The 12,857-nt window shown below is 33.6% G+C and overlaps 3 protein-coding genes across 3 annotated transcripts; all 3 read right to left on the bottom strand.

The window, feature by feature from the left end:
- Positions 1-82: 82 nt before the first annotated feature.
- Positions 83-3,190, bottom strand: LOC102588292 (reticulon-like protein B5). Its single transcript, XM_006339578.2, has 5 exons — positions 2,743-3,190; positions 1,560-1,740; positions 1,334-1,475; positions 687-756; positions 83-600 (listed from the first exon to the last, which is right to left on the bottom strand). Exons 1-5 carry the CDS (start codon positions 2,975-2,977, stop codon positions 431-433), a joined length of 798 nt encoding a protein of 265 aa, XP_006339640.1. The 5' UTR covers positions 2,978-3,190; the 3' UTR covers positions 83-430.
- A 1,883-nt stretch (positions 3,191-5,073) lies between these two features.
- LOC102587968 (uncharacterized) lies at positions 5,074-6,836 on the bottom strand. Its single transcript, XM_006339577.2, has one exon. It carries the CDS (start codon positions 6,562-6,564, stop codon positions 5,164-5,166), a length of 1,401 nt encoding a protein of 466 aa, XP_006339639.1. The 5' UTR covers positions 6,565-6,836; the 3' UTR covers positions 5,074-5,163.
- Positions 6,837-8,547: 1,711 nt separating this feature from the next.
- Positions 8,548-9,697, bottom strand: LOC102587647 (RING-H2 finger protein ATL67-like). The gene has a single exon (XM_006339576.2). The coding sequence runs from the start codon at positions 9,549-9,551 to the stop codon at positions 8,769-8,771; it is 783 nt and encodes a 260-aa protein (XP_006339638.1). The 5' UTR covers positions 9,552-9,697; the 3' UTR covers positions 8,548-8,768.
- Between the last annotated feature and the right edge of the window lie 3,160 nt (positions 9,698-12,857).

The following is a 12,857-nucleotide window of genomic DNA, read 5'->3' as shown; positions in this document are numbered from 1 at the left end:
GATAAGCCTTACATCTTCATTTCTTCCTGTACATATACCAGCCCAAATCCAGTAATGAAACCACAAACTGGAATCAACCAACTGAACAACAGACAGATCAAGTTTGATTCAGGCGGCTATGTATCAACAGGTTGGACCATCCCAACGTTGATACAAGTGAAAGCAATACAAACAAGTGCAGAAGAACACAATGTAAATTTAGTTGAACTTATACAATGACATCCTGTGAAACGACAGTCAAATACACACTCACACCTAACAGACTAATCCTCCCAACTGTTTGTTTCTAGATTTATCCCCAGTTAATAAAACCCCAAATATAAGCAAGGATAACACTCATCCTCATGTAAAACAAGAGAAGCACTATTACATTTTGAAAAGGTGGAGCAGCTACCCAAATCTCTCTAGCAGGAACGAAGCACCACCACATCTAATCCTTCTTCTTATCTTTCAGTGGTCCTCGTGGAATTTTACTCAAAACCTTTGCATCAAACACGGCATATTGCTTCTTGATCTCGTGCATTGCTTTCTCGGCTAATGGATCCACTTTATCTTCATATTTCTCATAAAGAACAGGAATTGTGTGGAGGAGCACAAATGCTGCCATATTGGAAGGAGCATCAACAAAATGAGAACCAGTGACAAAAAGGAAATAAAAGATACATCTATGCAACTTCTGAACTTACATATATAGAACAGTGTCAAAAAGTTGCACCAGCTACCAACAATTGAGAGTATCCACAAACCAGCAATGACCTGGTAACATGGGCAAGTTTTGGTAAGTAAACAAAGGTGAATGAACGCCAAAGAAATTTCACATATTTACTCTTTTGTGCTATCATACAAGATCAGAAAAAAAAAATTATGCTAAAGAAAAATGGACACAAGCACCTTTGGTAACTTATTTCACAACAGATTGATATCATGAACCTTTGGAGTGTTGAATTTGGGTAAACCACAAACATGGTAAAGAACAATTTAGCCTCTTATCTGGCATGAATGGAACAGGCAAAAAATCTCGAGACATTAGACATACTCTAAAGCTACATGTCCTACTATGTTAACTAATGTCTCTAGAAACTACAACAGAACCTAAATACTGTCTACCAAGTCAGGATCAATACGAGGAGGGGGTAGTTTGCATCCAATGCAGGTCTGCTAGATGGGGGAAAGCAGACATATATAAGGTGAAACACAAAGGGGGATGAACACCAAACAATCTCCAGAGGTGGATGAAGGAAGGCTTAATGTCACATTAACGGACATCACCAATTACAGGAAACATTCCAATAAACTACACTCAGGGAAGAGCAACGGGAATGGGCATACTTACAGCAAGAAACTTCTTCAGTTCTCTCCCTGACGCAATTTCTCTCAGTAGATCAAGAGCGCGATTAATTTCGATCCTCAGGGCAGAAGCCACCTGAAGGATGGGGCCCTCTGGAAGGTGGACTTCTGGGATATGAGGAGGTTTTCTGTCAAAATGATAGAACCACATCCTCAGAAGAGTGTTAACATAAATTGAAGAAGAAGTTGAACTAAGAACTGGATCAGCTTACTTGTTAATAAAGGTGGTTGCATTTGACCATAAGAACAAAACTGCAAGAGTGATGATCAAAATGTGACAGATTAAAGTGAGCAGGTGGTACTCAAGCAATTCGAAAAGAACCCAGATAGCAGTTGCTCCACCAAGTACAGTACCAGATATCTTTTTGTTCCTCCACAAGAATACATCAGCAGCTGCAACAATAAGATGCACATTCAATCAATCACTCAACTATGCCTCAATCACAATTTAATTGGCACCACCAATCAGATACTTATTCAAACAATACTAATATACATGAAAAGCATCCATCAGCTCAATTTAGATCAGACAAAGAACTCACGGTCCCTCAGTTGACCTAAACAAATCCAGATGTAAGAGCAAAAGCTCTTTTTTTTGGGTAACCCTTTTTCAAATGACAATTTTTTTGTATCTGAAGATACTTCCTAAACTCTAAGCCGTAATTAGCTCCTTCACCACCAATCATTTTAAACCAAATATTCCAATCCTTCAATATATAACTAATCAAACCAAGGATATTATAGGTAGCTCATGCTCTAAACAAACACGTATACAACCATTATAATAAGTTTAGCAGATCTAAATATTCTTCAAGAAGCCTAAACTTTAGTACAGAGATTCAAGACCTCAACCACCAATCATTTTCTTTTCAAAAAATTCAATCTTAAAACCTAAAATACGTAAAATTCGAACTCTTGTTTGCTCAATTGACTTAAAAAAGCATCTGCACGAGCATGATAATTCATTTGGATCTGAAGATTCATTAAACCCTAAACCTTCATCAATTCCTCAACCACTAGTCACTTCAATTGAAACTCCAATAGTTTAACACAACTATATGGACTTAGATATTCATCAAGGTCCCGGGAAAAAAACATATCCTTTAAGATCCGCCAAACACCCAGAACCCGATCAAATTCAGCAACCACCAACCACACTTGGATCAGAAAAAAAAATTCAATCTTCACAATACAAAAAAGCACATAAGTGTAAAATATTTGAACTCTTGATCGCTCAGTTGCTGTTAAGAAACACGTTTCTGAACCTGAATATTCTTTACGATCCTCACAAAACCCTGAAAACCCTCTCAACCACCAAATCCAGAATTTTCAGTCTATAAAGAAATAAACATAGAAAAGCTCAAGTAAGTAGAGAAACAGATAATAGAACCATACGTTTGCCTCCACCGAAAACCTTGTGAACCGGTTTTTCTCTTCCAAATAGCCTCCAAACTTTGTTCTTCAACGTCTCCGGCTCCGGCTCCGCCTCTACCTCCGATTTCACTACCGGCTTCTTCGTCTCGGTATCTGATTCCGACGACGATGAGGAATCGTCACCGTGAAACTTGTCGGCGATCTTCTCCATCAACGACTCCCCTTTAGGATCCGAATTCTCAGCGTGCTCGGCCATTTTCTGATTCAGAGCTCCGATTCAATCAACCAAAGCAGATATTTTCAAAGACTGAGAGAGTGAATAAGAAACGACTGTATTGCCGAGAAAATTGTGTAACGATTGATATTTATGTTTTTGAAAACGGTGAAGTGAACGAGGGATGTCTCCGAGCCTCAGAGGCTCGGCTTTCCGAACCTAAATTTAGTTAATTTTGAAATATGCCCCTCCCTTTTTTTCCGTCCAAAAATAGAAAAGAGATTATAGAAATTTGTACTTCAATGATGCATCGTAAATAAATAAATAAATCTAAAATTCAGTCACATATTTCAAGATTAAGATTGTTCATAAGCTACACTATTTTAATATGTCAAGAATAAAAAAAACAATTAATTATCTTCTCTTATATAAGTAAACCTTTTGCATTATTATTTTAATATCTCGAGAGTAAAAAACCAATTAATTGTCTTCACTCAAATCTTTTGCATGTATGTGATTTTTATATTAATTTTGATGCGAGTTTGCGGGATGTTTGGTTTGAGTCATAACTTTATTGAAAATAATTTTTTTATTCTATAATAATGAAAATAAAATTTATATCTTATTCTATAAAAAATGAAATATAAAATTTATATATATCTCATTTATGAGAGGGGTGGCCGACTAGTGATGAATGAGGGACACGTGTCGGAGGAAAGTAGGACTTTTGATGATTTGGCGGTGGAGATTGGACTTTAGTAAAGCATTGTGGGCTCCACGTTACCTGGAGATCAGATTGAGAAAGTAACACCAATACTGTTTTTCTCTAATTTATTATTGTAAAATTTTCCCCTTTTTCTCGTTTTTCTTGTAGTAGAGTAGTACTCTTTTACAGCATGTTGCATCTACAAACTATAATAAACTATACAAGAGTGAAAATTGAAAAGGTAAAGAAAAAGAGAGAGAAGAAAGCAAAGAAAACTATATAAAGAGAGAAGAACAGCACAAAAGTGCCAAAATGGTCCCTTAAAAGTAGGATGGTCACAATTTTATAACAAGTGAAAAACAATAATATATTTGGTGTAATTTTATAAAGTAAAATTTCGAGAAGATAAGTGGAGACATACCTTACCCCTATCTTAGAGGTAGATAGATTGTCTTTGATAGATCCTTGGATCAATTAAACACAAATAAAAGCATTTTGGAAAAGAAATAATATAAATAACATACATCACGAGTCACGACACCTTTTTTTTTAATCAATGCATCCATACCTAAACATAAACAAAATTAGACTAGTTGATCTCTGATGCTATCCCATCACATATGAAAAGGGCACCCAATTGGGGTAGGGGAAACATGTTAGGAATTGCAAGTGAAGAATTAAGCTTTCACCAATATGTAAAAGTTCAGGTAAACAACCAACTTGGTTTTAAAACCATATATGAAAAAAATTAAAGAATTCAATTCTAGTAGTAGTATCTTTGGAATTTGATTTATCTTTGCCTATTTGTTCTAGCACTTCTCAATTCTCACTTTCTTTCAGTCAGGTCACATTTACAAATTAGGCCCATCCAAAATAGTGTTATGATCCGGCCCACTATGTTTGAAGAAACTAATACAACTGATGGTCCAGATTAATGCTTCTGAATGGGCCTTCTACGTATCAAAATCGTTTTTATGGCTTTATGCAATGGACCAAATTTGCTGCTAGCTGCTAAGGAGTTCTTAAAAATGAAACTTCGTGTGCATTTACTTTCGAAATGCTGAGTAACTCAAAGTTACTGTTTTCCGGTAAATAGAAAGAAATCACCTATTGTTTTTGTCACCTAAGATTCAAACTTTTCTCTCACACAATTTTCACTCACTTTATTGACGTTAGGCTACACCTTTGGGCCTTTTTCAAACTTATAGCTTTAGTAGTTTATTATTCGAGCTTCTTCTTTATGGAATTACATAAGATATTTCATAGTAATTTGTAAATCAAATACATCAAGTATCGTCAATGTTGATCGAAGTAAACTATTGCCAATATTACAGCTAAAAAATCATCACATTGACGAAAAGACATCTTGGTTTTATATTAGTACAACAATTATTGGTAACATTGTAATGTACTGACAATTTTCACAGTAAACTCACATTGTATCCTATCTATTGTTGGATCAAAATGTATAAAATCGACGAACAAAATCAGTACCAACATTATTGTATGAAATAAAAATAATTCATCGGAAAGGTCTTGGTGGTTTTTCTAGCACTGCAGAGAAAAACACTTCACTATCATCTTTATCTAGCTTAGGAACAACAAGCCACTTATGTTGTTTATACCTGAGAATCTTGAATGCCTCTAAATAATCATTCAATTCTTCCTTCAAACAGAAAAAACTATCAATCCATATAAGTCCACCAGGCCTCAAAACTCTATCAAAGTCATACAACACGAAATCCAGGAGCACAAAATCAATCCATCCATCAAGAAACCTCGTCGTGTGAATCAAATCTAGAGTGTTATCGAAGAATGGTAATCTCTGATTTATCGTCATGTAAAGAGGAATTAGCCCTCGAAGAGCAATCATCTCGTTGAATGGTGCACCGAGATTAATTGTTGCAGAAACTATAGTCACGTTGTGTTCTCTCATTCTAGCAGCAAATGTGCCCGTGCCAACGCTGAAATCCAGTCCAATTCTGATCTCTCCAGGCTTCAAATTAAGCACTTCTGTTATCAATATATCAGCTGTCATTTTTGAACTCGAGTCTTGATATGAATGAACAATCCATCTAGGAGATTCATGATGTGTAAGATTGAAACAATCTGTGCATTTGAAAAAACCTTTTACACTTGAATTTCTAGCCAAACAAGTGAAATTTTTGCATCTGTATTGACTCCATCTAACATTTTTGTCATCAGGTAACTTCCAAATTGATTCATTTATGGGATATGGTTTATTGTACAATTGAGGAGCTCTAGCAAAACATCTTCTTCTAGGTAATGGATCACATCCATGAACCATAAGTTTCTGTGCTAATCTCCAATCATCATTACACATTTCGCCAACGTCATAATCCATGTACTCTTCCAGCTCCGATTTCATGGAGAAACAAGCATGACCTATGCTAGTAAATGTACCATTAGCACCCATAAAGTTCTGTTTTTTCAACCTGTTTGGTTTAATCCTCACGTATTTTCGAATTTCTTCAGTTAAGAAATATTCAGCAGGTTCATTTACCTGTTCTGTTTGTCTTGATAAGGAATGTAACACTGCTCCAGGTTCACTATTTTGTACTAGTGAACTCTGTACTGATTCAACTAGATTTAAAATATCTGCTAGAAAAATTGCCTGTTTTCCGAAAACTTTTTCATTTGGCAGCTGTCGCAAAATGTCAATCTCATACTGGATTTTCTGGATTACAGTATCCAGTGTTAAATCGACGTGGTGATTGATAGTACAAGAGTTGATTGAAGTGTTACAGTTGCAGAAGGAATTCGAAGCTAGAAAAGATCGAAAAGAATAAATTTTGGAGAAAGTAGCCATACATATAAGAAGAGCAAGTATACAGAGTATGAAGATTAACCTGTGTATCCCTCTCCATGCTCCCAATTTCTTTATCAGATTTGATTTACGCATCTACTCTTAGTACTATCGATAAATTCCTCTGCAAAACTTGAACAAATTATAAATGTGGCAGCTAATCAAGAGAGAAATGATTGAAGCAATTTCAACAACACTTTCTTGAGTAATTATAATTAATTATATGAAGATCTTGAGATCAGAGTCCACATGTTGCATTAACTTAAGATGTACTCTTCAGGTTCTTGGGAGAAGTAATTTTTCCTTATCATTCCGCATTATCAGCAAAAAAAATTTAAAACTTAACTAACTCTGAAGTCACATTATAAAAATGTTTAATGTCATAATCAGAGACGGATCAAAGGATGTTAAGTCTATAGATGTATAAAATTATCGCGGCTTGAGAAAAATTCCAACGTATATTTCGATTAGTCAAAGGCGCAATAGCCACCTGTTGCCAAAAGGCTGCATTTGCTACTACTAGTGGTAGCTTGTTTGTTGGTGAAAGTGCATTTCTCACAAAGAAAGTCAGTACTAACAAAGTAGAAATGAAGTTTGTAACAAATAAAAAGCTGAGAATGCCATGTTAGATTTCTTAAACTAGCATATGATTAAAAGTAAGACAAGTGAATAGTGAAAAGTGGCAAGTAAAAGGAGCTGCATTTCAATGTGATGGAGAGTACTACAGTATACAACAAAATAACATATCTTGTATAATCTCATAACTGAGAGTGGAGATGATAGGATCTAGCATACTTTACTTTTACCTTTGCGAGTTAGAGAAGTTGTTTCGATAGACCCTCAACTCAAAAAAGCGGGAAAGTAGGAGAGAAAAAGAGACAACACAGTAACAATACCTAAAACAAATATAACAACAAATATTAGTAATACACATTGGATAAAAATACTAACGATACCTAAATCATACTACTAAAAATACAACAACACTCTACTATATATCTTTCTTCCTAATCCTCGACCTCCATAGTAGACAAGATGAAATATGAAAGTCAACAGTGCAATATATTTATATTGGAAAATAGAAGAGGGACATGGCATAAAAGAATAGCAGTATACTAGACAAAAGTGACACCAATCCCAAATGTAAATCTTGAAAGTCTTTAAAGAAATGAGAGAAGGAGAAGAAGGAGGTTTTTGTTTCTATATTTCTTTTAGTAGCTCTAGAGGTGTTATTGGAAAAATAAAAGGCAGAGCGCATCTTCATATCGTTCAATGTGCATGGAAAAAATGCATTCACAAAGACCAACCAAAACTAAAAAAAATAAAGCAGCCATCAAAAGTTCATTGAAAGCCCATTTTAAGTCCCACCTCCTATTCTCTTTATGACTGGAAATTGGAATACACCTTTAATCTCCTTTTTTTTTAAAAAAAATTATAATTAATTTTATTACTGATATTGCTATGCCAGATAAGGAATTTGATTCCTTTTTTTTAAAAAAAAATTAACTTTTATTACTAATAATTTTTGCTGTGCCAGAGAAGGAAATTTGATTCCCCCATATTAGTCATCACATATATTAGAAAATCCCAAATAAAAGTGGCTTTCTTTGAGTTTGGTTATAAATGTCACATGTCTGCTTTGGGTCGATGATCATGTGATACTCACTTCGTTACTGAATAATTGGTGTGTTAGATGGAGTAATTAGGAAGAATTAATAGTGTTCTTTCAATTTTATTCTATTCTTCCTTAAATAAAGAAAGTTTTACATAATCAAATAATTATTAAAGAAGTACATCTTTTTTACTAGATATTTATTAAAAATAAATTAATTTGGTGTCCAAACTAAAAACAATCATTTATTTAGAAACGATGGAGTAAGGGTTCTTTCCTAGCCACATAGAGATGTGGCCAGTTATACAGAACATGAAGAAATGAAGGGATAGCGTAAAAATCTAAACCAAATTATTCTTGAATTAGATTGAAATAAGAATTTGACCAAAGGAATTAAATTATATAGAGCTTAATTTCACCTTTTTTCTAACATAAATAAACTTAAATTATGCCACTGGAAATTCCCATATTGTTATGCTTGATATTCTCAATCATCCATTCTATGTAATCAAGACAAAATAATCACAACACCAAAGTAAATTCCACCTCTAAGAAATGATTTAACCCTAATAGTAAAAAGGGCAAAAATGAAAAATTTAAGTTCCCAAAAAGGTGACTAATTTGACCCTAATAACTAACACTTTTTACACTTCCAAATTGCCGAAAAAATCAATCAACATTCCAATTATCATACTCTTCGCCGGCCATCGGAGTACTGAGAAAGAGGGACGACCTCCGACAACGGAGTAGATAACGGCGTCGGCAACGGCGAATTCCGGCAAACCGGGCACGAAGCATTCAATTTCAACCACGCGTCTAAACACATAACATGAAAATAATGCTTACAGTCCGGCATCATCCTCAGCATCTCTCCATCCTTATACTCACACAAGCATATGGGGCAAACGACATCGTTTCCGTTTCCACTTCCGCCGTTCCTTTTGGAGTAAATCAGCTTCGGGTACGAATTAATAACAACTTGATCAAGCCCCAACGTTGCGTTTTGTGATAATCCGTCGTCGTTTTCTTCATCATCTTCCGCTACGAAAATGATACGGGGAAGGTAAATTCCATTTTCGATGTTGTTGTTGGGGTTTCGCGAATTAGCTCGAGCCTGACGGCGGCGACGGCGAGCGGCGGCGGAACGGCAGCAGATGTAAGAAGCAAGGAGGACTGTAGAGAGAAGAACAAGGAAACCGAGAGCTATGGCAATTGCGTAGCCGAGGCCGATGGTGCTGAGGTTCTGAGAAAGGGTGTAGGTAGAATCGGGTGGGGCGATGGTTACAGGTGGTGGTGGGGGTGATTGGCGGCGGAGGTCGGAGGTGGACATTGGGAAGGGAGAGAAGAAGGGTTGAGAAGGTCCATGAGAAGAAAAGGAGGGTTTAGGGGTAGTGAGGGGGTGGGTGGGTAGATTAAGTGCAGTTGCAGCTACGGCATTTAATGGTGTAGTTTGGAAAACAGAGAAGGTCATTTAATGGACAACATGGGGGGGCTGATGATGATAACAATTGCCCTCTACTTTTCTTGTTTAATTTCTCTCTTTAGTCTTGGTTCGACCATCAATCTTTTGCACCTCTAATTTCTGCTTCACCAAATTTTGGATCAATTCCTAACCTCTTTTATAATACCTACCGCCACACAAGTATTAGAAACACTCTTTAATTTGATGATGAATTATTAGTTTTTATTTTTAAATTATTTACCGCTTTAAAAATAACCTTCTATATCACTAGGTGAATTTAAATAACCCCTAATTTTGCATAGATGAAATACATTCCTAAATTCTCGTCAATTTTACGGATGTTTTCAACACTTCTCTTGACATTGTTATCCTACACAATAGTAGTATTATGTTAAGCCTATGTATTCTCCAAATATATCATAGTTAATTGATTTAAATCAAATTCACCAAGAAACTAAGTTTGAGAAGTCTGACTATTTATTTACACTTGAGTCATGTAAGGATGGATAGTTAATTGATTTAAATGAAATTCACCAAGAAACTAAATTTGAGAACTTTGACTATTTATTTACACTTGGGTCATGTAGGGATGAATAGTTAATTGATTTAAATCAAATTCACCGAGAAACTACGTTTGAGAACTCTGACTATTTATTTACACTTGAGTATATATTGGAGTTAAATTAATGAGTGATTTGAATGTATTGATTGATATGTGATGTTAAATCCACAAGGTTAGGACTTGATAGTGAAAATCTAATTTTTATATGTGACTTCTGTTAGCTAACATGTTAAATGTTGAATAAATTTATAAATATCTTATTCTTTCAATATACTATAATACCGAATTATCCTACTATATCAAAATATAATTTATATATAAATATTTAAATATCCACTTTTAATTACAATTACAAAATTATCAAATTGAATATCGGACTAATCAAGTATGATAGACCCTTCAAGAGGTAAAGTAAGGGATGGAACTACCATTATCTAAATAGAGTCAATTTGACACACGTTTACTCAATAATTATCATGTAAATAAATTAAATTATATGAATTTTTTCAATGCTCTGAATTTCGTTTGTGAGAATTTTAGTTTTACTGCGAGATAAAATGCTTTCCATAAAATATATATATATATATATATATATTATTATTATTTTTTTATTTTTTTTTCAAAACTCAAATATAAAATACTATTGAAAAAAAAATCCCACCTTTTCACTTATACTCTTGAAGCCTGAAGGTATCAACAACATATTCATGTCTGTTCCAAAAATAAAAATTTAATCTAAAATTTGAGAAAGCAACTAGAAGGAAGGTATTAGGCAGACGATATATCTTCCGGAGTAACCAAACTCTAGGAAAGAGACTATAATTAACGTTGAGAATAAACATATTACGTTAAATGATACAAATCCTTTTTAATAAGCTAAACATAACATCAGAAAAAATTGAATAAAATTACTCTTCTAAAGAGTAAGGCTGATCCGTAACATTGATCATAGAAAAAAAAGGTTTGAGACTTTGAGTTGATGAATATGTGGAATGGTCTTCGTACTAATTCAATGGTCAAAGTGTCAAACATATAGTATTAATGTATTATAATTTATAGTTTTGGTTCTATGTGTTCAATGCAATTTGATAAGATCCCAACATATATATACGGATCTCATAAATTATCTACCTTACTTTCAACTAACTACCATTTTTCTATTTTCTCGATCCAAATTTATTACATAGTTATTTGAGACATGGAAGAAGTAATTTGTCATTTAGGTTTTACATAATTTGATTTATTTTTTAAAATCGCGATAAATAATTTAAAACGGAAGAAGTATTTTGCTATTTAACTTTAATGTAATTGAAATTGACTATCATGCAGAAAGTGTGACGTTAAAGTGAATTCACTTTATAAAAAAGTTAGCTTTAAGCCCGGCTCCTTTGAAGTATTGTTCGTGTCGTATATGAGAATCTGTTTTGAATTCTCTAAATACAGTCTTTTCCTCTCTCTTTTTTCATGAAAAGAGAAAACTTAGAAATATAATGATTATTGAGTCGGGTCTATTCGTAAGAGGTTAATTGACCCATTAACCTATTATCCCACTAGCTTGTCTTCCTCTTAAATTTCACTTCTATATCATTATGCATGTTGAAAAATAGACAAATTTTCAATCATATTATGACAACTAGAAGTTTGCACAAAGAATACAATAATCTAAAGAATATCTAAGACACTTAATTTCCAACTATCGATATAACTCAAAATTATAATTACTATAGATCCACTTTCATAAGAAAAAATCGGTAAATCTCCTAACTAGTATTTTTATGATTAGATACTATCACGAACAATTTAAATGAAGTACTCCTTTTTTATAATATGAAAAACAATAGATACAACCACACTGCTTAGCTGTGCGCTCCAGTAGGACCTAATCTAAGTTCAAACAATTATCAATTTACCTTATTATAAGTAGTATAGCATTGAGATCCACATGTTGGGAATTAAAAATAGCTTGCTATAGTTTTTTCTTTCTGCTTTGACCTTCAATATTGTAAACAGAATCTGGTCAAACTAAGTAAAATTTTCAACAAAATCAAGTACTATCGTCCAACTAACCCCACCTCATTATCGGTGAGAATCGAATTCATAATTTAAACTTAATCAATTTTAAATTCTAAAATAACGATCTCAAATACTTATAAACAAGTTGAAGATATAATTTTTCCCACATATATGTAATTTGAACAAAAATTATCGAATCGAATTCGTATATTAAATCCTACGTCCCGACATATATTGCATAATAGAAGAAGGTGGAATGTTCGAATGGGAACGCTAAAAAGTCTCAACTTGTCTTATGCTGAAAGGACAGCTTCTTATAAAAGACAAAGATGATCGCAAATCTCAAATCTCCTTTTGTTTTTATCTTATTTTTGTCAAACACAAAGCTCTATTGAACATTGTCTGTCTATGGGAATTCATCGTTAAAATATCAAATTATTTTATTATTTTAATCAAATAAGTGAGAAACAAAGGATAGCCCTTCACTATAACCCCACATGGAAATTAAAGGGAAAAAAAAGTGATCCCAGATATTTAAACAGACAAACTTATATTCTAATAGATAATTCTCGTTTGTTTGAGGATGAATAATATGGATTAGACACAATCGACATGATGCACATAAATTAAATCAAATTTTGTTGACTCTAGGTTAACTACTATAGTAGAAAATATATTACTTCATACGTTTCAATTTATTTAATTATCATGATATATATATATATATATATATATATATA

Source organism: Solanum tuberosum, unplaced genomic scaffold (assembly GCF_000226075.1).
Source record: "Solanum tuberosum cultivar DM 1-3 516 R44 unplaced genomic scaffold, SolTub_3.0 scf00010, whole genome shotgun sequence".
NCBI lineage: Eukaryota > Viridiplantae > Streptophyta > Magnoliopsida > Solanales > Solanaceae > Solanum > Solanum tuberosum.
The sequence above is the reverse complement of the archived record's forward strand: the minus strand, read 5'-3'. Positions and strand labels throughout refer to the sequence as shown.